The sequence below is a fragment of the Mus pahari genome, chromosome 10 (assembly GCF_900095145.1).
Source record: "Mus pahari chromosome 10, PAHARI_EIJ_v1.1, whole genome shotgun sequence".
Lineage (NCBI taxonomy): Eukaryota > Metazoa > Chordata > Mammalia > Rodentia > Muridae > Mus > Mus pahari.
The window spans coordinates 89,988,545-90,015,516 of NC_034599.1; the positions used below are offsets into that span (position 1 = coordinate 89,988,545).

General features: G+C 38.9%; 1 protein-coding gene across 4 annotated transcripts in view; it reads right to left on the bottom strand.

Annotated features, from left to right (window-relative positions):
• Rasa2 (RAS p21 protein activator 2) overlaps positions 1-26,972 on the bottom strand; it is a 98,583-nt gene that overhangs the window by 16,816 nt on the left and 54,795 nt on the right. For 3 of the 4 annotated variants that reach the window (XM_021206080.2, XM_029542899.1, XM_029542900.1), the window contains 12 exons: positions 25,891-25,967; positions 24,700-24,801; positions 20,190-20,346; positions 18,784-18,932; positions 17,900-18,014; positions 17,045-17,119; positions 16,384-16,507; positions 14,049-14,155; positions 8,724-8,807; positions 5,450-5,527; positions 1,349-1,422; positions 518-624 (listed from right to left, as the gene is read on the bottom strand). In XM_021206080.2, coding sequence (XP_021061739.1) covers positions 518-624; positions 1,349-1,422; positions 5,450-5,527; positions 8,724-8,807; positions 14,049-14,155; positions 16,384-16,507; positions 17,045-17,119; positions 17,900-18,014; positions 18,784-18,932; positions 20,190-20,346; positions 24,700-24,801; positions 25,891-25,967 — 1,249 coding nt within the window. Of the gene's footprint in view, positions 1-517; positions 625-1,348; positions 1,423-5,449; positions 5,528-8,723; positions 8,808-14,048; positions 14,156-16,383; positions 16,508-17,044; positions 17,120-17,899; positions 18,015-18,783; positions 18,933-20,189; positions 20,347-24,699; positions 24,802-25,890; positions 25,968-26,972 lie in introns of those variants that run through there. The other variant, XM_029542901.1, reaches the window with a different exon arrangement.

A 26,972-nucleotide genomic window follows, 5' to 3' on the forward strand; every position in this document is an offset into this window, starting at 1 on the left:
CTGTAGATGTCTTCAGACACTCCAGAAGAGGGAGTCAGATCTTGTTACGGATGGTTGTGAGCCACCATGTGGTTGCTGGGATTTGAACTCCAGACCTTTGGAAGAGCAGTCGGTTGCTCTTACCCACTGAGCCATCTCACCAGCCCCCAAAGTCAGGCCTTTATGTCATCATTTTGGTATCTACAGGAGAAGCTCTCCTAGTTGGTATTTACCCATCGGATTTCATGGGACTTCAAAACCTACTGAGCACCATGATAGCTGAGTGCTTGTGTTTGTTGGCTAGCCTATTAAGTCTGTGCCTTTCTGCTTTGTATTGTTATACTGTCTTACTTACCAAGTCCAGTTGTTTTATTCTCAAATTGATTTATACCAGGCATTTACATTATAGTTTTATTATATACTACATAACGTGATAAAAGAAACCCTTCAGCTCAGTTTTGTGTGTCACTGGGAGACACTCTGGACCAAGAACCAGCAGAGTAAAGCCACACACAACGAAGCACAAGCACAACTCTACCTTGCTGTCTGTGGTAGGTGAGCTCTCTGCTTGTCAAGCAGAACCATCGTTTCTTGAAGTTCTTTTTTCCAATACGGGTTCTTCCTTGAGCTCTCTTATACATCTCACTGCCAACATAACAGACAGAAGCAAACATTTAACCCTCAGAGGTGAAAACCACTGCCCTGAAACAAAGCTGACCCTGACTGTTAGGTGCCATCACTGCCATGCACGACTACCAGTGCACAGCAGTGACATCCGCTGATGACTCAGGACGTCGTCCTATCAATGCAGGGTTGTTTTAGTTCTACTTTTAGGAATGGCGTAACCTGCCTGACGTCTATGCACAGTGTGCACTGACTGTGGCAATCTAAAGAGGGCGTCAGATCCCTTGGAACTGGAGTTACAGACAGTTGTGAACCACTCTATGGGTGCTGGGAATTGAACACAGGTCCTCTACAGGAGCAGCTACCTCTCTTAACCATGAGTGAGGCACCTCTCCTGCCTCTAAGTAATGTCGTCTCCTGCCTCTAAGTAATGTCGTTTTAGAATTGTGCTATACAGAGTAAAAAGGGCCAGAAAAGTTATTTCCATCTCATTCCTAGTAACAACCACTCTTCATTAAGGAAACAGAGCCATTTCCTAACTATAGAACAGCCTGGGACTGTGTAGTCAGTATGTGCTGTCGTAAGTCGGAGCTGACAGGGAAGTGAGGGCGATTTACCTGACTGAAGCCGCTTAGGAAGCTCTGGAACAGAATGAAAACTCAGGTTTCTTCCTTCTCAAAGCCATGTTCTTTGTACTTACTGTCTACAGTGAGTTATAACTTTCATGTCTCATACAGTTAATTACCCTTCTTTCAGGTGCACAGGCTCACTCGTACCACTGGACTCTTTAGTTTCCGTAGATGAAATTTCATCCAAGAACTAAATGGGGAGATGGGGGAAGTATTACAGTGTATGAGTAAATAAGGTATGTTATAAAAAATCATTTTATCTGTCAGGTGGTAGTGGCAGTACACACCTTTAATCCCAGCACTCCAGAGGCAGAGGTAGGTGGATCTCTGAGTTTGAGGCAGCCTGGTCTACACAGTGAGTTCCTGGATAGCCACGGCTATACCAAGAAACTCTGTCTTAAAAACCAAACAAACTAACTTTTCTCTTGCATGTCACTGATTATATTAGGGAATTTCTCATTACTAAAGACTATATCTCTATATCTATCTATCTATCTATCTATCTATCTATCTATCTATCTATCTATCTATCTATCTATCTATCTATCTATCTATAAAATGCAGGTTGGAAATCTCTTGCTTAGGACCAAAGTGCTTTAGATTTAGGATTCTGAAACATTTGCATATATAGTAAGGTATCGTGGGGACTGAACTCATATCTAAGGAAAATTCATATACATAGCCTAAGGGTAATTTCATACAGTTTTTGTTTTATTACACCTGCACTTTGTAACCTATCATGTGAGATGAAGTGTTTAATTTTCCACTGTGACATCATGTCCACTCAAGAAGTTTTAAATATTGCAATATTTCAGATCTTAGATCATTTTGGATCAAAGAGTCTCATCTTATAGTAATCTATAAAATAAAATAAATTTCATTATACAGAGTTCCCAATTTACAAATGAAAGGTGTTCTAAAAAATTGTTTTAACTTATTCAAATTCTGAATGTATTTCCCTTCAGAAATAACTCAATCTATAATCCTAAATAGTGACAAGGTCTCACTATTTCTGAGGCTGAACTCAAACACACTGTAATCTTCCTGTCTCAGCCTCCTCAGTGCTAAGATGACAGGCATATACCACCACATCTAGCCCTTATCCATTTTTCTGGTACCCTGGCTGCCCTAGAACTCATTCTGCAGTCCAGACTGGCCTCAAACTCAGAGATCCACCCTCCTCTGCATCCCAAGTGCTGGGATTAAAGGCATGTGCTGCCACCACCTGGCTCAAAGCATTTATTTTTCTTCCCTTTTAAAATTCTCATCTTTGATTTGCAACAAATACTGGCACAGGGCTCTCATGTATTATTTTACAGTATATTTTCCATCGTGACAAATAAACACTGTGTGTGACTACTGGATGGAACCAGAGGGGATATTTAATACAAGTACAAGGATTTATTGGTCTTATGTAACCAATAAATCCTACCATTCATTGGTTATTCATACAAAATAGCTTGTGATTTCTATTATATATAACTGATACCTTGACAAATGAGCTAACCTAAAATCAAATATAAATATTTACAAACTTTCTATGCAGAATATAAGAATGTGGCTCAAGAAGATTTGTAACATCCATTGCTAGAAACGGGAGGTCAGTGAACAGCATTTAGCTTCATGATGATGTAAGCTGGAGTAGTCAAGGGCTTCCCAGCATGTGGAAAGAGGAAACAGCAGTTCAAAAAGCACCTCTCCCTCTTAGAGAGGAATCCATTTTGCCTCCTAAATCATCTATCCATCTGCTTATCCACGAGATTTTATGATCCTAGTTGTCTGGCCTTTATTGCTTTCTTCACTTTTGTTTCTAACTTTATTTTGTTTAGGATTTTAGGATGTAAACAACAAAAGCATGTAGTTTTGTAAGAAGAACATCAAAGGACTAGTCCTTCCTCTACAGGTCTGAAAGCTCAGCAAGCTGGGGCTAAGGATGCTGTGATTCGCCCACCAGAGCACTCACTCAAGAGGCTTCCTTCTAGTTTGCTGGAAGGGAATCTTGGTAAGTGAACAAACAAGAACAGAATCCTTTTTGTCTTGGTGGTGCAGGTTCAATTATCCACAGACAACATTAACAAAGTATGCTGTCTCATCTGTAGTTCTAATAGATGGACCATCCACCAGTGGAGTTTAATGGTTACTTGAATATCTCACTTCTTAGCATTATATGAAGAAGTATCAGATAAAAACCAATGTGTGGTGTGAAACCACTCAGATGTAAGTAAAGTATCTGTAGGTAATGAGGGGGTTCAGATTCGCTCTGCTTAGAGCTGTAATCATCTTTAAATTCTTTACAGTGTTGTGGATCTGTCGCCAAATTGTATAATCACCTTGTATACAGAACTCTTCTGGTTACCTTTCCCTTACTGTGTGGGCAACAGCGTATGATTTAGTTACAAGTCACTAGTATAAATGCCAGTATGGATGAGGAACTGAGTTACATGGACATTCGTAATTCCTTAATTATAGAGGCTGGAGACAGAACAGTCTAGGATATGTAAAGTCCTGGGTCCAATCTATAGATAGATAGAAAGACACATGGACACACACAAAGAGATAGTTAAGATTTTAGGACAAACTTCTTATGCTACCTCAGGACTACAGATATACATGATACAGTAAATGTACTATGGTTAGAATCTATTTGTGAGTGTACAAAACTTGTAATTTTATTTTACAAATTAAAAGCATATTATTAAATTTTCTCAAAAGCTTTCAACAATTACTTAAAAAAGTTTTAGTTGAATTTCCATTATTCTAGATAAAGGAGAAAAAAAATCTAGGTTCAGCATAGTGGTGTACACCTTTAATTTCAGCACTTGTGAGTTTGAGGCCAGCCGGGTCTACATCCTAAGAACTAGGAAAGGCAAAGCTATATACTGAGACTTTGTCAAAACAAAACGAAACAAAGCCCCATCTGATAGGAGCATTTTCACTCACGGAGTCCCTGAGAAAGCATGCCTTCGGTCTAAACAGGCACTTCAGTAAAAATGTTCTTGGCCATCAACAGCTAAATCATGTACAGAAACTCAACAGGCTTTAAGACTAGCCTTGCTAACTTGGTTTATTAAGTTAGGATTGTGATAATGAAGACACAGTACTTTCTTCAAGTTTAGTTTAGCTATATCCTAAGATAATTTTTTGTTCCAAGTTTTTCAGGGTTATAATACTGTATTTTATGTGAATGACTAACAAGTTAAGGACCAAAAAATTAAAGACTTAAAAAAACTTCGCAGTTTCTAGTCACTAGTCACAGTCCTTTTTACATATTGTAGGCCTTATATTGGCATGTTTTATGCTGTAGGCATTTATACATTTTTATTTTTACTTATTTTTTTCCAGTTACTACCATGCATACTCATTATATTGAAAACACTGTTTTACATTTTTTTTTCTGATTTTATGTGAATGTGTGTGGGAATGTGAGTGTCTCAGCACGCATATGGAGGTTGGAGGACAACTATGGGAGCTGGTTCCCTCCTTCCAATCACTGTGACCCCAGCGATAAGGCTCTGTAAGAAGTCCCTTTACCTGCTGAGCCATCCTGGTGACCCATTTTGATTTACTATGGCAAGTGAGTACCCACTCTACTACATAACAAGCTCTACTAGGCTTTAGTCCTAGACCAAAGGTTCTTACAAAGACAATTCCACCCTCCAGGGGATATCTATTTAGTAATAGCTAAAAGAATTTCTGGTCTTCAAAATTGGGTATATGCCATTGGCATTTAATTCATGGATGTCACCATATATCCTACGATGCAAAATTAATAACTATCTAGCCCCAAATGTCATAGTGTTGCATAGAAATCTGTATTTGTAGAGTTAAGACAACAGTAGTTATTGTTAAGACTTGCTTAATCTCACAGCTTTATTTGATAGAGTTGGAAGAAAAAGACTTTTTTTTTTTTTTAAAAGATCTCTTTACTTATTATGTACATACACAGTGCTCTGCTGGCATACATGCCTGGATGCCAGAAGAGGGCATCGGATCTCATTACAGATGGTTATGAGCCAACATGTGGTTGCTGGGAACTGAACTCAGGACCTCTGGAAGAACAGTCAGTGCTCTTAACCCCTGAGCCATCTCTTCAACCCAAAAAAGACTTCATGGTTGATATTTCAACATGATTTTATTTTTTTAAAACTGGAAATTGACTCTTTGGAAGAATATGAGATGTTAATTCCTTTAAACTAGATGACAAGAAAGAACCATACCTTTTTCACGTCTGTAAAATATCTTTCTTCTTGAAACATTTTGAGAAATTCACACATGACTGACTTTTTTGACCGTGACTATGAGAAAACAAATACAGGATTTGTGTATGCTAAATATGCATAGTTCTTAAATTATTAGTTGTGATTCACATGTAGTCATGAGAAATTTATCAGCAGTAAAGATTTCTAAAGGCACAAACAATAAGAACTAGTTCAAAATCAAACATGACATGACTCTGAGGTGTTTCTGGTGCACCTCTGTTGCATGGTACTGCATGCATGCTTAGCACTCTGCATGCCAATACGTCACTGATCACCAGTCACTGCTGCCCGGAAGACCTTAGCACAAAGCACTGGGCTACTGTATAATAGGAACTGAGCTACTTTTACTAGACATGAAGGCTTTTGCTCTAACAAAAACATAATGGCTTAATTACAGAAACAAAAACTTACAATATTCTCCAACATTATTAGTTAGCATGCATCAATTAGTAGTTTTGGATTTTATTAGAATGTTTGACTTTAATTACTTATGTTGCTGACTTAAGTTTCACTAAACAAACAAATCCCCAAACCAACCAACCAAAAACCAAAAAACACTAAGTAAATTCTAGCTGGAGATTAGGACAAAATTTCCAACAATTTAAAAAATGGCCTTAAATATATACTATTTTCTACTATGTGTTTATGCAAACTGAATGACTGTAAAATCAAAATATAATCAACTCTGAAAAACACTGAAGATGCTCTATATACTCAACTCTAAATATTCAGCTAGTATTTATTTATGTAAACATAAACAAGTATATCCATCTCATTAGTATGCAAATTTGTATTTTGTCTTTAATAAATGGTAAAATTATATATACAAAGAATGGTTTAAAATGTCTGACCAATATACAATGTAAATATGTATTAAAACATTGCATATATAAATTTGTATAATTATTATATGTCAAAATGAAAAATGTAACAGAGAATTTGAAAAGTACTTACAAATGAGTGGACAGGTTTAACTAGCATACGATAAGGTATAGAGCCATCATTACTCCAAGGCCTAAAGGGCCAAGTGAGAAATGAAAATCTACCTGGGGTCTCCTGACAAGAGCCACCGTGAATCCAAAACAGGGGCCTCCTGGAAGCTCACGGCTCTCCAGAGGCTCAGAGTGAACACGGGAGGGATGCAGGCTGTCTTTTTTGTTTTAAAAATGGTAGTAGTGGGGACTGAACCTAGGATCTGATTTATAAGAGGTGAGGGCTCTACCATTGAGCTACAATCCAGCCCTTTGATTTCTAGTTTTAAGGGAAAGGAAGAAGGCAGGTAGGGAAAAATAAAGATCCTGAGACATGAGAGACAGTGATAAGGGTGAGGCCTCCAGGCCACAGGGGCTGCTCCAACTAGTCACACAGGAATGGGCCCAGCTTAGGAGTGTTCAAATGTATTTATCACAAATGAAAAATTGTGAACACCTTCATAAAATTTTTCTATAGAACCTGGAATTTACAACACTCTAGTGTGGGGATCAGATGAAGCACAGGGTGAATGTGGACTAATGGCAAGAGCACAGCTCTGTCAAGGACTCTAGCTGCCCCAGACCCCTGTAAATGGCAAAACCTTCCATTTACTGGGACCAGAAACTAGCAACTACAACTCCCTCCTTCAGGAGGCTTACTGCCTGAGACTGCTCCCTGCAGAGACTTCCCATTAAGACCAGCTAACCCCTCTTGTTATACATAATCAAGGTACCTAATTTACAGGTTAGTTAGTCGATCAGAGCAAGTGTAGGTCACCCAATCCTAGCTTTTCTTTGTGTGTTTGTTGGCTCTTCATACCAGCGGTGTCCTAGGCAGGTTTCCAGGACAAAGCAAAGTACTGGCTCTTAAGGCTTCCAGCTTCCAAACCAACTGCCTTGTTTCCCCAGATGAGCTCAAGTCTACTCTCTTCAGAGTAGGGAAGTAGCTGACCACTATGCGGCTCTCCCCACTGATAGAGCCAACTCGGGAAAGCACAGCACAATCCCTATGTATTCTTCTGGCTCCCCAAGACCGAGATGCGCAGATTTCATTCATGTCTAGCATGGTAGTGTATCTCCTCTTGGCTAATCAGTCTTAATTACTCAGGGCAATTCACTTGGGTGCCTTTAGGAGCCAGCTCTGCAGCCAGAGGGCCAAGGGTGCTGCCTCATCTGTGTAGTAGGCCCAGATTTGGTAGTGGCACAGAAGCAACTATAGAGAACAGACAACGGAGCTTCTTCCAACTCTTCTCCATGTGGGGCAGCAGATGGGCTGGGAATTCACAACCATACTCACCATCTTGTTCTAGAGCACTCCTAGAGAGCATTCTATCAAGTCCGTGAACCCAGAATGTTCCAGAATACTCACTCATGGTCTTTAGCCTTCCCCACACATCACAGGGGGGATATCATGCTCAGCCTCTCCCTGAACATGATCAGGCTCTGTTCACATTCTATTGATTCCAGCTGCTGATAGCCAAAGATACCTCATGCTGGGCCTGATGCAGGGTGCCAGTGAAGCCTTTTTTTTTTTTTTTTTTTTTTTTTGTAGAGTCAGTGACTGCAGTTACTTTATTGGTCTGAGCCTGGCTCTTATCCCTTCTTTGATGAACATTCTTTGTGAGAGAGGAACTGAGGAGCAATGAATATCCCTCAGAACCTGTAGTGTTTGACCTTTTTCCTCCGAGATCTTAAACTAGGGGAAACCCCAAGATAGCAGTTGCAAAAGCAAATGGAAGAAAAAACTCCTCAGCACTGGGAGCTGAGGATTTCAAAATGCTAAAATAAGTTATTATCAGTAAATGTTTGATTTTTTTAATGTAAGGTTGCGTTAAGTTTCTTGTGTAAAAGGCTTCATGAGTGACAAGTTTATGAAGCTCTGAGGTAGAGCACAAGACAATGACAGGCCTGTATTTTGAAGCTAAGGATAAAGCTAGTCCCATGTTTCCATGAATCATTCATCCTGGAGCTGAAGACTTCTTCCAGCACTGTTAGGTGACTGGCACAGACCATCACACAACTCAACTGTGCCTGTGTCTTCTTCCTAGTTTTTCTCCCTACCACGGGTACATCAGGTAAAGTATCACTGTCTCCTTCAACAGGTGGCTACGGTGGAACACCCACTAAAAGACAATTATTGCATCTGAATATGTATTCTCTTCACTTTTATCTTTAATATGGAAAGAGGTAAGTGAAGAAGGAATCTTAGTATATAATAAGATTTGTTAAGTATGCAAAGAAGGAAACATTTGTAAACTCACCTTTCTTCTGGACTGACATCCCCAGTTTCCAATAATCTGAATGGTTTTTGAGATGAGAGTTAATGTCCTAACTGTCTGTGTATCCTAGAAAATGTAAGAACGATCAAAATTCTTGTTAAGTTTTCAAGAAGTAGAATTTATATAAAAAGCAGAACAGAGTGAATGGGCTATATGGCTCTAAAATAATGGCTAAAAATGTTCATTCAAACAAAGATAGTTAAGATGCAGCCAAGCCTAAGACACCTTATAGAACTTGGGTTGGGAGATGATGAAAGAAGTTGGTGGTGTAGGGCTATGATCTCAATTCCTTGGGAGGCTCAGACAGAAGGACTGCAAACTCAGGTCTGTTAAAGCTACAGAGAAAATCCAGTCCAGGCAACTAAATGAGACTGCTTTGCCTCCGTATAAAGAGTAAAGAGGGCTGGGAGAACAGCTCAATGCTGGAGTGCTTGCCTAGCGTGTGCGAGGCCTTCAGTCCTATTCGCAGCACCATTAAAAGAAAGTCAGAGATTAAACACTTAATGACTTGTTCCCTTTGAAAAACATAATGTGGTATTCATGCATATAAAATAAACAAACCTTTAAAGAAAATACTAAGGACTTAAAAAAAAACCATAATGTAATCAACTGTATCTAAGGGCTTTGTGTAGTCGAAAGACTGGCTCACACTACAAATGTATTTACTTTTTGAATATCAGAGATACCTACTTTTTTCTACCTGAGAGGGGTTTCCAACTTTCTGTGCCCAGTCTACTTCTAAGCATATTCAAAGAACACGTAAGACTTCTGCAATCAACTGTTCCCATCAAAGGGGTGGAGGGAAAATACAAATTCACAGCAGGAAATGGAGTCACCCACTCACATAAGATCTTACCAGAAGGTAACTCTTTGGGTCGGCTATCCAAGTTATCTTTCAGGTCTGTCCACCTGACAGTAGTGTAACTTACATTAAAGTACATATAATAAATGGACAGAACACAGTTCTCTCATGAGTCTTACTGACCTACATTTCTACATAACCAACTAACTTACCACAGTAAACAATATTATCAAAAGACATATCAAGGAAAATACAGTTAATATAGCTAATACTGTTTTATCTTTCAGTATCTCATTGAAAACAGGCAATGAATGTAGTGGGGAAGAAATGACCAAGAAATTAGGAAATCTGGAAAATGAATATCTTGTATATGACCATTATAATATAGCTGGCAAAAGTTATAAATTATGGTTATCTAAAAACAACTTCAGATGGAGCACCCAGGACTCCCTTCTACCTGTAAGAGAATCCTACTGCAGCTCTACCTGGGAAGAGAGTAACATACTTTAGAAGTTCTGGGAACATTAAGTTTGAATTGAATTTCACAAGACTTCTCCATTTAAACTTGCTGGTTTGTTTGTTTTCTTGATTTTTTGAAACAAGGTTTCTCATTGTAGCCCTGGCTGTCCTGGAACTCTTTCTGTAGACCAGGCTGGCCCTAAACACAGAGATCTGCCTGCCTCTGCCTCCTCAGTGCTGAAATTAAAGGTGTGTGCCACCACTGCCTGGCTTAAACTTGGTTTTTAAATTCAGTGTTTTAGGTTATTCTTTTCTTGAACTAGCAAGAGGGAACAGAGCTCATTTTATTCAGTGTCAGGTCACCACAGGCTGGCTCAGGCCCATATAACCGTGGCTACAGTAGTATCAAGTCACTTGGCTGCTTTGACTCATTACTATATACATGCAAACTGTAATAAAAATTTCCCATCACTGTATACCCAGGACCCTCCTCACCTGGCTTCTAGTACACAACTCAGCAAACACTATGTAACAATTATTAAAGTCAACAGAAATGTTAAACTTTTTAATTCAAAGTAACTCAGCACATATTCTCTTCTTTTTTCTTACATTGACTTGTGGAATTGGTGCCATTTGACCGTCTTTGGTCTACAAAAACCCTAATGTCCCAAGTTTGCTGTTATCTTTCAAAAGAGCAGTTGCTCTGTTCCAATCTCACACCTTTGCTTAGAATCCTCTAGGATTCTGACCTGGAGGCAGCAAGTCCTCGTTTCACATGCCTGCCTCTTCCCCTGAATTTAAACCATGAATCTGTTTCTCCATTAAAAAAAGACTCACTTGATGAGTTCCTTCTCTCAACTATCATTTTTATTAATTAAACTGATCATGTGGCAGTCTTAGAAACTACCACATGCTTTGGATACACATATTAGGAAAAGGTCCTGCCTTGTTCTGGAGATCCTGGCAGTCTGTATGCAGAGATCTATTATACACAGATGTTACTAATCAGAATAGAAAATGCTCTGAGAAAGAGAGAGAGAGAGAGAGAGAGAGAGAGAGAGAGAGAGAGAGAGAGAGAGAGAGAGAGAGAGAGAGAGAGAGAGCGAGCGCATGCGCACAGGGTATTACAGGTATATACAACAGACGTAAAGTAAACTAATGGGTAAAAGAGGTCTCCAGCAGGAGGGCCTTCAAAGGGATTATCAAGGAAGAATAAGGGCTATAATAAGAATCATCCAATTATTTTCCTTTATGAAATTTCAACATTGGTTTACAAAAATCAATGCTTACATAATCTGTCTTTAAAAAAAACACAAGAATCACCAAGGCGGTTCAAGTGAAGGTTTCCTTTTTTTCTTTTTTACAGCACTAGGAATTGAATGTAGGGCCTCACAAATGCTTGGTAAATGACTGAACATTAAGGTCCCAGGTCTTAGTCCATCTCATTATTTATATTATTTTTGAATTTTTTTATCTGTACATGTGTATCTGTGTGTAGGTCTATGCACACAGGGTGCAGAAGAGGGGTTAGAGCCTCTAGTAGGTGTTGCTAATGGCTGTTAGCTGCCTGGCATGAGTGCTGGGAATTGAAGTTAGGGGCTGTGAAAGAGCACTATGCCTTCTTAACTGCTGAGACATTAATCTAGCTCATCCTTTCTTCTTCTTTTTTTCTTTCTTTCTTAAGATTTATTTATTTTGTGTATGTGAGTACTGTTGCTGATCTCAGACACACCAGAAGAGGGCATCAGATTTCATTATAGATGGTTGTGAGCCATCATGTGGTTGCTGGGAATTGAACTCAGGACCTCTGGAAGTGCAGTTAATGCTCTTAACTGCTGAGCCAGCTCTCTAGCCCATGCCTCCATTTTTAAAAAAACGAATGTTTTCAAAACAGTTTTTATACATGTGTATGTACACATCCCTTGACTCCTTGACTCTGTCTGTCAGCAAGCATGGCTCAGATTTCGTGCCCTTGCTATGACTATTTAGTTACCCGTTCTTCACTCTTTCTCGTCTACTCTAAAATATCTTCTATAATTAGTTTCTTAAAATTAAAAGGATTTCTAAACATAAAATTCAGTAGCATTTGATCAATTCTGCTCCTGTATTACTTTGTAACTTCCAGTACCCGATGAAGTCATCGCAGTCTGAGATTACTCTGGAGTCTCCGCCTGTACAGCAGTGCTTACTCATACTTCTTACTTGGCACTAATCATGTGCTAGCTTTAAACTGATGCAGTAGTTTTAGCTTCATAGAAGGCAGCTATGCTCATCCCTACAGCACCAATGTCAAATAATGTTATGTTTTCTCTATTCCCACTACTTTAGAATTTCTTTAAAATGAAGGATTATGGTTAAAGACTGGATGGAGATGCTGAGGTGGGGGTGGGGGCAAACAACAACAAAAAGGGACCAAAGGAAAAGATGGAAAACTGCAAGAAAGTTTCGTGAGAAGTGACCTAAAAGTGTTTGTGTTAGAGGGATTTTCTTCAAATTCCATCTAGGAATTCCAAGTCTGAATACAAGGCAGAGTCACGAGTGGAGAGGTAGGAGTTCTGTTTCTGTACAGAATGTTGCTGGCAAGCTCTCACTGCCCCGGGTCATTCCAGCTTTAGTTAACACAGCCACAGAAGGGTTCTCCATTAACAAAAGCATACAGGCTACACAGAACATCCATCTTCTGCCACTGCAGCATGGCTCTCAGCTAACACTGTGAGGCTATTCGGAGGGGAAGTGGACATTCAGAACCCAGTTTTGCCCCCAAGTTTTCCCTACACTGCACTACTAGATGGACCATGGGCACATTGAAGTAGGGAATGTCAATTAAGGCTGCATATGTCTCCAGCACTGAGCACTGTGACAGTGGTTGCTGTAAGATTTTCAACACCAGGGCTGGAGTGATGGCTCAGCGGTTAAGAATACTGACTACTCTTCCAGAGGTCCTGAGTTCAATTCCCAGCAACCACATGGTGGCTCACAACCATCTGTAATGATATCTGATGCCCTCTTCTGGTGCGTCTGAATACAGCAGCAGTGCACTCACATAAATAAATAAATAAATAAATAAATAAATAAATAAATATTTTTCAACACCAGTCTGCTTATAGATTGTGGAGACTGAATTAGTCCCATTTGAACCTAGTACAAATTGAGTAGGATCCAATTGTAATGTCTTAGTTATATGAGCCTAGAGAAGTTATTGCATGGTGATTTCCTTACCTGTATATGGGGCTAATAAAATAATTTACTCCTACAGTGACTGGGAGACCTGAGTGAGTTAAACATAGGAAGTGACTGAAGTCGAGCTTAGAACAAAGTCATCACTAAATGTTTCTTATTTTTCTATTATACGAATCAGCAGCTAAAAGCATCAAGAGTATATACAGAATATTTAGAACAGAGAAAGACTAAAGAGTGACTAAAAATATGCTGTATGAGGACTAGAAGCAGGTTAAGAGAAAAAGGAAACTCAAAATATTAAGAGGTATATATTCAAAGCAGATGTAGATTTAGGTAACTGAACCGAACTTCATTTTAAATCTCATCTTTTGATATAACTTAGGTGAACAGAAAGCAAAAGCACAAAGATACCAAGTAAGTCAGGTTCCTGAATACTTTTCAGATAAACTTCTTCATTTTCCTTTACATTTCTGAGATCTTAAAATACTGCCATGACTAAACCACCGTAAGCCAGGAGTGATGGGTATGCCTGTACTCCTGTACTCGAGGCTGAGGCAGGAAGACTATGGCTCAGGGTCCGTCTGAGCTATGGAGTAAGATCTGCCTCAGAATATAGAAATAAAAAATAAACTCTGCCTACCGCCCGAGTGTCCCCAGCTCCCTTAACTAAGGACCGCAGCCCGTGTGCAGCAGCGGAGAAAGGCCCTGAGGAGCGTTCTCCTCTGTTCATCAGCAGACGTCAACTTAGCAGCATTCTGTCAACTGTGAATGTCTTAGCACCAAAAAAGAAAAATGGCATATTTTTTCTTCATTTTACAAAAAATAAATAAAAATGGAATAAGGCTTTGAGAGGAGCAAACACTTACTGGATAATGAGGTCGCAAATGAAAAGCATGAGGTGAGAGTATCGCTACAGCAAAGAAACGAAGAAACACAAAGCTGCTCACTGCAGAGTACTGAACATGAGGGTTATCTGCAGGGATAAAATGGGAAATGTCATGCAAACACAGTAGTTATAAACCAAAGATGAGAAAACAAAACAAAACAAAATCATGTAAACTATGTAGGAAAGGAAAATAACTTGTAAAAATTGAGTTGTGAAATGATACTGACTGTGGCTAAACTAAGAGAAAAAAATGCTGTAACTTAAAATAACAACTGGAAAGCAAAGTTGCTGTTTTTAAAGAAATACTTTTAATTTGAAAAATAGCTTCTTGATAAAAGATTCTTGAAATTATTAAAAAAATAGTAATATTAAAGCCCAATCTAGCACTACCTAGTGGCAATACCAAAAAATAGCTTTCAGTTTTATATTTTTGTTTTATATTAATTCACCCTAAAAATCTTCATGGTGTCTAAGGCTATATTATGGTTAGTCTTGATTATTCAGTTCATTGGATGAAAAATGCCTACAAGACCAGCAAACGACCATTTGGAATATTTTTCTGTTTCCAGATTAGATCATGATCTAATCAATGTTCACCACACTGATGGATTCCAATTGCAGTAGACTGTTGTATGAGGTGGTGGGGCTGTGGAAGCTGGAGGCTTACTAGAGGAAGCAGGGGACTTTGGGTATGTCTTGGAAGGGTGTCTTTTGGCCCTGGCTCATCCCTCCCTCTCCCTCTCCCTGCTTCCTCACTGCCAGGAGACAAACAGTCTCTGCTACAAGATGTCATAACAGTGTTTTGCCTTGTCTCAGGCCTGACTAAAGCAACGGAGCCTGTGGGTGTTGGACTGAGGCTTCTGAAACTATGAACTCACAATTACCTTTACGTTGTTTCTCTCCTGTACTTGTCACAAAAAGAATAACCAACAATTTAAAGACTAAAAGCAATTAGGTAGAGACAGTACTTTTAAAGCTACCAATCTTTCACATAAACTGCAGGTGAACTGAAAGCTACTTGTAGCAATGACCACTCATTGCCAGGACCTGTTTCAGACTGGAGTCAACAGCTAACCCAACAATCAGATGCCAGAGAAAGGGGCAGTGAGGGAAAGAGTCTCTGGATTTGACTTGGGGTTCAATCTTACAAATCACTCAGTAGGGAACACTGTCAAGCTGTCCATCATTATGACTACTCGCCCTGCTAGCAGGGGAGTAGAACTCCAGGTAGTAAGAACAACTGAGACCTCAGTTTCACTAGCTAACCAATGGGTGATGGTTTCAAAGATGTTAAGAGGAAAAGACAGACTAGCAATCAGGTAAAGTGGTTATGATCTAGCTCACTATTTGAAGACAGAATCTAATTGCTACTTCATCTTTATGTATGCAAAATCAAGTCTCTGCCTCCTTTATTGATTATGAAGATTAGATATATTTATTTAAAGCTAAATGTTTTATCTCTTTATTGTAATTAGCCAAGAGACCAAAACCTGAATTCCTGTAGCAGTTAGTATTGGTGAATTAAATAAAGGGACTGACAAATGCAAACATAATGAAATAACAAAATCTCATTGGATGGCTAAGAAAGTTAATTTATAGTCTTATGCAGATAGATAAAACAATTGCCTTGTCTGTGCTTCCCCCTTTGTTATGGGCAGATCTGCAATGAGTTTTGGCAAATTTATTTACGTAACAGAAATGAACTAAAATTTTGAGTATTTCCAAGTGCTAACAATAAGAAGTAGATCTCATAACTTTATAAAGCCTTTCCAAGCAAAATCTTAATATAGCTAATTTTGCAAAACTGAAGCGAGATGATTCCTAAAAATCCTATGGATGGTGGGACAAGTATTTGTAAAGCCAAAGACTATTTCTGAAAAGACATCTCACCACAGACATCTTAGTATCTTCAAGCTGTCAAATCTAGTCAATTGTATAAAACTACCAATTACTACTGTTTGAAAATCTGCAACTGGGAAAAATAGCTGGTACACGCAGGTTTATTCCACAATCTGTTAACTATATGACACATAAAGATTTCCTTACATATTATCGAAAACCTTACAGATGCAAACTGTTCCTTCTTAAAACTAATGATTTTGATTAGCTCCTTATGTAGTTGCCATTATATTGAAATAAAGTGAACTGCATGTTTTCAGATTCTAGGAAAAATAAATAATTAAATCTCACAGAGAAGCTAGCACGAAAAACTCAGAAGATTGTACCTATGCACAAATACTTCATACAAACCAAATGAACAGCATGGAGAAAAAAATAGAAAAAGAAAATGAGATTAAGTATAACAAGGCACTTACTAGGAAATTTCTTAGCAGCCATTTGCCTCAGAGAATAAAAAATATCACACATCACAGTGGGGCAGCTCACACTTGATCCTACAATCGTATTGAATACTTTGTCCACATAGTAGTACAGATTCTCCTGCAGGTTTTAACAAAGTAAACACTAAGATTCTGATTGTCACACATCTTCAATATTTTCCTGAGAACAAGTAATGGGTATGAGACTTATTAGAGGATGACTATCTAGTCTCCTGAAGCGCTGCTTCTAGTCCCAACTCAGTTTGAAGGCTGATCAACATTAAAGTTAATTTATTAAGTTAAATTCAGACTTTCTAGACAAATGAATGAATATATGAGTAATTTTCACAAGAAGCACAGTTTAAGAGTATATGTTGGAGGGTAGAGAGATGGTTAAGTGGTCAAGAGAACTTATGTGCTTGCAGAGGACGTGGGTTTGATTTTAGCACCCACGTAATGGTTTATAACCACCTCAACTCTATTCCCAGATGATCCAATGCCCTCTTCTGACTTCCACAGGTACCAGGCACACATATGGCACACTGACATACATGCAGAAAAAAAAACCTCATACATACAAAGTAAACCATTTATGGGAAACAGGTATCATATTAAGATCAAAATTAATGTAGATATAAACTACATTATGTAATCATACCTTATTATTCTCTACATTATCTCCCTCTTTCAACTTAACAGGATCTATTTCACAGGATTTCGAGGATTCACATATCTGGAATATACAAGTATTTCTCAGTTACTCTTCTTTCCTAGGTGATTTAACAACATGAATATAATTCTTCTTCTGATATTACAAAAAATAAATCTGGGCTGGAGAGATGGCTCAGCAGTTAAGAGCAACGACTACTCTTCCGAAGGTCCTGAGTTCAAATCCCAGCAACCACATGGTGGCTTACAACCATCTGAAATGAGATCAAGTGCCCTCTTCTGGGGTATCTGAAAACAGTTTCAGTGTAATTACATATACTAAATAAATAAATCTTTAAAAAAAAAAAATCTAACAAAGTTTAAAGTGCTCACCTGAAATAACTTAAAACAGTATAAACAATTTTCCAAAGAACTGTATCAAAATCCTAGTAGAATAAAAATATAACAAACAATAATGTAGATCAATGTGTCTTGTGAGTAAGAATCCACAGAGGGTAAAGAAATTTACTTATAAAGTGTCTACGCCTATTCCTCCAGTAGCCCATGAATGGACAGACCCTTTTAATCAACACATGACTTCTTGAAAGAGAAGCCCCACTGCAGTGGCTCTCAGCCTTCCCACTGCAGGGGCCCTTTTCTACCGCTCCACATGTTGGGGTGACCCCTAAGCGTAAGGTTACTCTCGCGGTTACTTCATAATTGCATTTAGCTATGGTTATGAATCATAACGTAAACATCTGACACACAGACGCCTCAGATGATCTGTGAAAGGCTTTTCAAGACACACAGGTTGAGAAGGCTGCTCTAGCTGGTCACAGGCTCTGCGGTGAGGTGTACTCTGTACCTCATCTAGAAGGGGCTTCAGTGTGACTTTCAGGTAGTGCCCTCCCACTATCTTCATCATCTCAGTCAGACACTGCGTAGCCAGGGAGTTTCCTCTAAATATTGCATTAGCATCTCTGAAATAGAAATAGACAAAAACCACTGACAGCAAAAGAAGAAAAGTTTCAAACAGTAATAATTTGACTTTGATCATATACACAATTTTAGTAATTTTTACTACTAACAGCAATGTTTGCTGCCATTAGAAATTCTAAATCTATCAAAACTATTTTATGAAAATGCTAGGGGCTGGAGAGATGGCTCAGCGATTAAGAGCACTGACTACTCTTCCAAAGGTCCTGAGTTCAAATCCCAGCAAGCATATGGTGGCTCACAACCATCTGATGCCCTCTTCTGGTGTGTCTGAAGACAGCTACAAGGTACTCATATAAATAAAATAAATCTTAAAAAAATGCTAAAAGTCATTTTGAAAAAACTATGTTTATTAATTTAAAAAAATGTAGTGTGGGTATGTGTGCATAAAATGATAGTGTTGTCTTACTACGATGGAAATGGAAAGGCATTGACTGCTCTTCATAATGTCCTATGTATAACAAGTGTAACAACCGTATAAAGAGTTGTTGCTGTGACATGTGAATCACTGCATCCAGGAGCAAAGATTAATAATTGTAAAGGAAATGGCACCACTGAATTATGCACATTTCTGCACTAACTGGTTCTTTCGGTTGAATTCTGTTTGGTAACTCTAAGAACTGTCTTTTGTTACTGTCCAAGAAATTCTTTTTAACCTAGTGTATAGTAAACTTGGTCAATACAAAAGAACTGAGACTATAAAAACAATCTGGCAAATTGAGGTTTAAACATTTAATGAAATACAGTTCTTACGGAGTATCTTTCAAGTCCAGCTCAGCTACCGCAGTGATAAAAGGAACAAGTTTACTGTGATGCAGCAACAGTCGTACAAGGGGCAAGACAGCATCCTTTTGATCTTGACATATTTCACCCAAAATATAAGCAGCTGAGGCGGACACTGGCTAGGATAAAGAAGGTAAAAACAGGGGCTGGTGAGATGGCTCAGTGGGTAAGAGCACCCGACTGCTCTTCCGAAGGTGCAGAGTTCAAATCCCAACAACCACATGGTGGTTCACAACCACCCGTAATGAGATCTGACACCCTCTTCTAGAGTGTCTGAAGACAGCTACAGTGTACTTACATATAATAAATAAATCTTAAAAAAAAAAAAAAAGAAGGTAAAAACAAGCACAGAATCAAGGAAACATGGTTGCATGCTTAATTGCTAATTTGTGGATGTAATTTAAACACACTCATTAATTATAACTGATCGGAGATAAAATAGTATTTAGTTTTCTAAATTATAATCAGAGATAAAATTTGAAGAACATATCAGTATTTAGGTTCAGAGAAATCAAATACGCAGCACTTTGTAAGAGCTGACACTATGAAATCTTTTATCATTTGAAGAATTAGTTTAGCCTTTTCATGTAAGATTTTTTTCAATTTCTTTTTTTTATTAGATATTTTCTTTATTTTCATTTCAAATGTTATCCCCTTTCCTAGTTTCCCCTCCGAAATTCCCCTATTTCCCCCCCCCAACCCACCCACTCCCATTCCTGGCCCTAGCATTCCCCTATACTGAAGCATATAATCTTCACAGGACCTAGGGCCTCTCCTTCCATTGATGACTGACTAGGCCATCCTCTGCTACATATACAGCTAGAGCCACAAGTCCCACCACGTGTTTTCTTTGATTGGCGGTTTAGTCCCAAGGAGCTCTGGGGGTACTGGTTAGTTCATATTAATGTTCTTCCTATGGGGCTACAAACCTCTTCAGCTCCTTGGGTACTTTCTCTAGCTCCTTCATTGGGGACCCTGTACTCTGTCCAATGGATGACTGTGAGCATCTACTTCTGTATTTGTCAGGCACTGGCAGAGCCTCTCAGTAGACAGCTATATCAGGCTCCTGTCAGCAAGTTCTTGTTGGCATCTGCCATAGTGTCTGGCTTTGTTGGTTGTTTATAGGATGGATCCCCAAGTTGGGCAGTCTGACAAAGTTCGGAGCAGAGACTGAAAGAATGACCATCCAGAGACTGCCCCACTTGGGGAACATATAAGATTTTTAAAGTCGTTCCCACAGCTAACCACAAGGGCTCTTTCAACATGTGGATGGATGAAGCTGACTTTTTCTGGGTTTATCCCTTGAAGCTTTGTACCTATATACAAATCCACAACAAATCACAAAACACTTGGGGAAAAAAAGATTTTTAAAGTACCTGAACATCTGGTGATTTTAGCAGCAAGGTTTTCAACGGTCCATAGTACTCTGACGGAAGCACGTAGTCTTCTGTATAACACAGAGTTAAGAGAAGAGATCCCAGGTCATCCGTTTTAGATGACTTGCTTCCATTGTCTCTGGGTTGTAGCAAGTACCTAAAGTAAAAGTACAGCTGACTCCACGTGATGAGAGTGAGTTAACAAGCCAGTGCGAGAAGAAGAAACCATGGGCCAGACTGCAGCTCATGGGCGGAATGAGTTCTCAGCACATTCAGCCCTCAGCATGCCCACGAAATAGAAGCACAGAGCAAGTGGTTACTGGCAAGGATGGAACCTGAATTAAGGCTGTCTGATTCTAGAGTATAAGTTGTTAACCACCATCAAGAGTCAACTCCTATCTATAGCGTTCTACTATATTGTTGAGTAAACATACAGGCATAGTACAGGGGGTCGTGTAGTCGTGTGTGCACTTGGGAGGCTAAAGCAGGAGATTATGACTCCCAGGCCACACAGAAACCCAGTTTCAATACAACAAAACAATGAATGAAAATATACACGTGCATTTGCCTACGAATACAGAAAATATTCCCAGAACTTAGAGAACAGAGGCTGGCTCAGAAACAGGACCTAGGCGAGTGGCACTGGGGAAGGAGGCAGGATTCTCTTTTACATCTTTTTACTTAGGAATGATGTAATTCTTATTAAAAAAAAAAAAAACCTATTAAAAAAAAAACAACCAAATTATGTTCTATTGTCTACACATGGCAAAATGAAAATTAGCTAATATCAACACAAAAAAGACAATGCTAACATCCAATCTAATTATTACCAATTAAAAAAACAAACCAGTGTTAAGGAGGTAAATCACTCAGAGTATAAAGTGTGTGCTGCTCTGAGTGCCGCTGGCTAGCATGAGACTTTAGTCCGTTTCATTCTCCCAGGTTCCACCAGCACCGAGAACCAACTCGAGGTAACCAGAGACACTTCAATACCCAGAAGTCAAGTGGTAGAAACAGAGAACAATTCCTGTAGGCATTCACAGGCTGCACGCACAAGGGACACACATAAAAGTAACATGTAAGGGCAACGAAAGGAGCCTTAGAAAGCAAGGGAAAGTGGCCTGACTCAGCATATTATAATCTACAAATAAAATTAAACAGGAAGTAGGGCTGGAGAGATGGCGCAGCAGTGAAAACCACAAACTGCTTTTGTAGAGGACACACATGTTGGCTCACAATTATCTTTAATTCCTGTGGCAGGGCATCTGACACCATCTGATGACCCCCACAAACACCAGGCATACATGCGGTGCACAGACATACATATAGCAAAACACTCATATACATAAAATAGAAATCTTAAAAAATTAAACCACCAAGAACCAGTTTTTAGACATCCAATATAATAGGCAACGGAAATTACTGGAAAAAAGAAAATAGAAAAACTTAAAGCAAGATTACTGCCTACTAATAAGTTATTATGACCCTTTGCAATATCAACATTAGAAATAATTATGCCTGAATGGAAATGAGGTTTTGTGCAGTTATCTTTAATACCACTAGAGGATGCTACAGCTCTATAAGTGATAAAGGAGACCAAGATCTTGAATTAAAATGGCATTAACATTTTTATATTTTCATACAATGTACATTAATACATATAGATTTGCAGATTCTTCTCTTTTATGCTACATAAATTTTAGCATTTATGCTTCTGACAGGCTACTTTAAATTAAAATATTCATATTATTGGGGTCTAGAGAACTAGCTCAATGGTTGAGATCATAAACTCTTACAAAGAATTTGAGTTCAATTCTTAGCAACCAAAACCAGGCAGCCACAAATCACCTGTGACTCCAGCTCCAGAGGAGTCAACGACTCTGCCTTCAAAGACACCAGCACTCAAGAGCACATAAAATATTTATGCTACTGAAATTGAAATGAAGTCACTTATTGTCTGTTAATATTCCCTAGTTGGTCAAGGTAGAAAGTTTTGTCAAATTCGAGAGTATATGGAAAGACAGTGTCACTGTAAGTACACGCTGTGGGGGCAGGTCTGAGGCTCATTGTGGCGGCCCCTGGGAGACACAACAACTCATTTTTTCTTCTGTACTAAAGGTATGGAGTGTTATTTTCAAGACTTAAAAACTGAGTTCAGGAATTTTCATGGAGAAGGGAGGAAATATGACACGGGGGCAGGGAGGCAAGCGGTAATACATTTTTTCTCAACAATTAAGTCATTTTTCTCCCTCTCTGGATGCATTTAGAAATTATAACACACAAAATGTTTTTAGAGAGACTAATACATTTAGATTTGCGTTGGAAGAGTTAAAAAATAACATTTGAAAATTAGTCTAAAATGCGGTCTGTCAGGCTATGGGATGGCAGAATCCCAGTGGGGACTGTCTGGTGGCCGGCTCCTTTAAAGGCAAGTGAGACCACAGAGAAACAACCAAGTCCTATGTCAGCTGGAGTGGTGCACAGCTTAGACCTCAGCTCTTAGAAGGCAAAGACAGGTGGATCTCTGAGTTCAAGGACAGTGTGGTCCTCCTAGCAAGATCTAGACCAGTCAAGGTTAAATAGTGAGATTCTGTCCCAGAAACTAAAACAATAAAAACAAAACAACAAAAACCCAACCCCTAAACAGTCAACACCAACTCCTCTTCTAGGTAACTGAGTTCTAAAGAGTGGTTCTTATGTTAACATCCCCCTGTGTACAGACCACACTATTTAAATTCATTTACTCATCAACAGTTTGCTATTAAAGGGTGAAATCCTATCATTTATGGTAACCCATCTGGAACTGGAGGTCATTTTATCATGTGAAATAAGGCACAGAAAGACAAAGGCCACAAGTTCTTATTCCTTTGTGAAAACTAAAGTCAATCCACATTAAAACAAAGAACATAGGAAGGTGGCTAGAGGCAGGAGGGGAGGAAAGGGCAGAGAAAGGTGGCTAGAGGCAGGAGGGGAGAAGGAAGGGGCAGAGAAAGGTGGCTAGAGACAGGAGGGGAGAAGGAAGGAAGGGGCAGAGAAAGGTATTATTATTATTAGAACGGGCTCTAAGTGCAGCGTGGGAGCAGCAGCTCTCTTGTTTATAATCCAACAGGTTCACTACGGTCTGTAATAAGTGATGTCGCAGTTCAGCACACTAGTTCTCCAACATCCAACATGGAAATGGTATTTGAGAGATGGAAATGCTGACTATATTGATTTGATCATTACATAGTATATACAAGTGACTATTATACTTAATAAACAGGCACAAATATTACATTTCATTTTAAAAAGTGATCTTTAAAGGGAAGTGACAGAGGTTAGAGAAGAGGCTCAGCTGATACAGTGCTTGCTCTGCAGAGCACGAGGGTCTGAATTTAGGCTCCCAGCACCCATGTAAAAGCTGGGTTTAGTGGTGTGCACATCTGTAATCCTTGCACCAGGCAGGTAAAGACAGGCAGAGTCCCTGGTACTCACTGCCCACCCAGCCTAGCTAATCAGTGAGCTCCTGGTTCTGAAGTCCTCTCTCCAGAAACTGAGTGACTGATGAACATATCCAGTGTCACGCTCTATTCTCTACATGCGCATGGGTGTATGTATACCTACATGCTCACAGAGCAGCATCAACAAGCACCAACAACTGAGAAAGCATGTTCCTACATACCAATCTAGGAAGAAGCATGGGCTCAGACACATGGAGAGACAGAAAACACCAGTTTTTAAGGGCTATAGCAAACAAAAAGTTTCACATTGAAATAAGTATGAATTTAATGTCAAAGCATTAAGGTTATTAACATCAAGGTTATTAATTCAGTATCACTATTAGAGCCATGAAAAGGCCAAATGACATTATAGTCAATACCCTACATTCAGAAAACACACTGAGGTCATCTGCATTTGTAAATGTGTGATAACTGAAAATCATACACCGCCCCCCCTCCCACTGCTGTGTCTTCTCAGTAAGCCCGCTGCTTTCTACCCACAATTCTTGTGACCAAAAAGCATCCAAACTGCAGATGATGACATGTGATCAAGCATCAATGAGTGGTACAATCAATGTCTTAATGTTTCTCATTTCTTAGATTTAAGACTTTATTTTTAGAGTGTGTGTGTGTGTGTGTGTGTGTGTGTGTGTGTCCATGTACAGGTGCCCAACAAAACCAAAGAGAGCAGTGGATTCCTTAGCCTAAAGTGAAAGCCTTTTTTTTCCCCCGAGTGATCTGAGGTAAGTGCTGGGATCTGAAACCCAGTCCAAACAGAGCAGAGAGTTCAGCTATTTCTACAGCCCCAAGATTTTATTCTTAAACAGAAAAATATTCCTGGACAACTAAATTCTTTTATCTCAGTATCACAGATCAAGTGATACAGCTATTAAAGTACTTATTTTTCCTCTAATAACAAATTCATAACCAAATTATTATCAGTAACTTTTTACTTACTTCCAGCAAGCGTATATTTATATTCTTTATTAAAGAGAATTAAATTTGGTTCATTAGAGTATCTGTCTTCTTACCAGGCTTGATGAAAGGAATCACTTCTTAACACATTGACAGGAACCTTAATCTCTCCTAGGAAAACATCTTGGACTAGGTTTTCATTATTCCACAAGTCAATCCTGAAAATTGAAAGCCTGGCTTTAGTTTTGGCAAACCACACTGAGTAGTTTCAAGTGATTTTGATTTGTACTATATTTTTACATGCTTTTAAAAGAGATGTTAGATTAGCACTGTCATATAAGGCATTATCTAGACATTGAAAGCAAATTACTACAGTAATTTTTATTGAAAAAAAACCCATGATTTAAATTGTAATTTACATCCTTATTAACTAGTTTTGGGCGAGGGATGCATGCCACTGTGCACATGTGGAGGTCAGAGACAATATACAGGAGTTGGTACTTTCCTTCCGTTGTGTGGGTCCAAGGAATACAACTCAGGAAGACAGGTTTGGCAGCAAGTGCCTTTCCCACCTAGGCCAGCTTCCTGGCCACATTCTAAACAGTATAAAAGGAGAAACTAAGTTCCAAAGTCTAGGGTTGGATTTTTGTTTTGTTTTGTTTTTAATTTGTAGCATTAGGACAAAAGGGTTACTTTACTAAATTGAGAAAACAAGACCACACTTTCTCTTTGATGATAAATCAATATGTAATTAATTAATTAATACATAAAGATCAGTGATTTAGAAAAATATTGCCTAACAATGTGAACACATGATTAATATGCCTTTTAGACAACACACTGTTAACACCACACCTACACATGCATTTGCAAAAGTTTCCTTTCCAAAACAGCATAGATATTTAAGACCTAGGAAATATCACAAACTTCAAACACATGCACCTGTGCAGTTATCTCCTTACCTCACTGAAATTTCTGATAGTCAGCAGATATGTTAAGAAGAATAAAAAAATTATTTCTAAATTGGATTAAATATAATCGGTCTTCCATTCATTATACTATAATCCAGGTAGTTAAGGAGCAATTAAATTAGGGAAAATGAAAAACAGACTAGGCGAAATTAGGCTGTCTTTGCTCACGCAAGAAAAATACTTTGGTATTTCTGAAAAGAATCTGATTTTGAAAGGATAAGTGGATTAAGTTAGATGCCTGCTCATCTAAGTTTCATCAATCAACTTGCTATAAAGAGTTCTATCAAGGTTTACATGGAAAAAAGCCATTCTCTACTAAGACAAGAAGGCACTGACCTGATCTCCAGCTTCTCAATGTCCTCCTCCTCCACCTGGAACTGGGACTTCCTGGTGTAACTGCTGGATCTGGTTACCTACAAATGAAGTATTTTAGTAAAGACAGTTTAAAATATATTTTTCCTTCATGAGTTCAAAAATGATCATTCCCAAAATATTCAATTACAAAAATAAAAAGAGTCAAGTGTGAATGTAATTTCCAAAGCATGGGAAATGTATCAACTATGCACCAGAAGGTAAGAAAGTCTGGCATAAAAATCAGAGGCCTCATGGTGGTGCACGCCTTTAATCCCAGTACCCGGGAAGCAGAGGCAGGCAGATTTCTGAGTTTGAGGCCAGTCTGGTCTACAGAGTGAGTTCCAGGACAGCCAGAGCTACACAGAGAAACCCTGCCTCGAAAAACCAAATAAATAAATAAATAAATAATAATAAAAATAAAAAAATAAAAATCAGAGGCCTTGGGGCTGGAGAGATGGCTCAGTGGTTAGGAGCACCAACTGCTGCTCTTCCGAAGGTCCATAAATAAATAAATAAATAAATAAATAATAATAATAAAAATAAAAAAATAAAAATCAGAGGCCTTGGGGCTGGAGAGATGGCTCAGTGGTTAGGAGCACCAATTGCTGCTCTTCCGAAGGTCCAGAGTTCAAATCCCAGCAATCACATGGTGGCTCACAACCATCCATAATGAGATATGGTGCCCTCTTCTGGTGCATCTGAAGACAGCTACAGTGTACTTAGATATAATAATAAAATCTTTAAAAAAACAATCAGAGCCTCCTTGCCTCCACACCATCAGTTCTACTTAGAGCCACATCTGGTTCCCTGGTTACAACGCTCTGTCTGCACAGGTCACACCTACTCATATTTCCTTCTCACAGTTTTTACTGAAAACATCAAGGCCACTGGGCAAGAACTTCCTCAACTGCCACCAAGCTGAGCATCCACTTCCTTCCCACCCTCAGGCCTTCTGAAGAGGTGATGGTTCTAAGACTATCTCCCTAAGCCTGCTCCTTCCAGCACAGTATTTAACAAGCATGTGTTAGAAGCGCTGGCCTACTTTAAGTCCAGCTGTCCTTGCT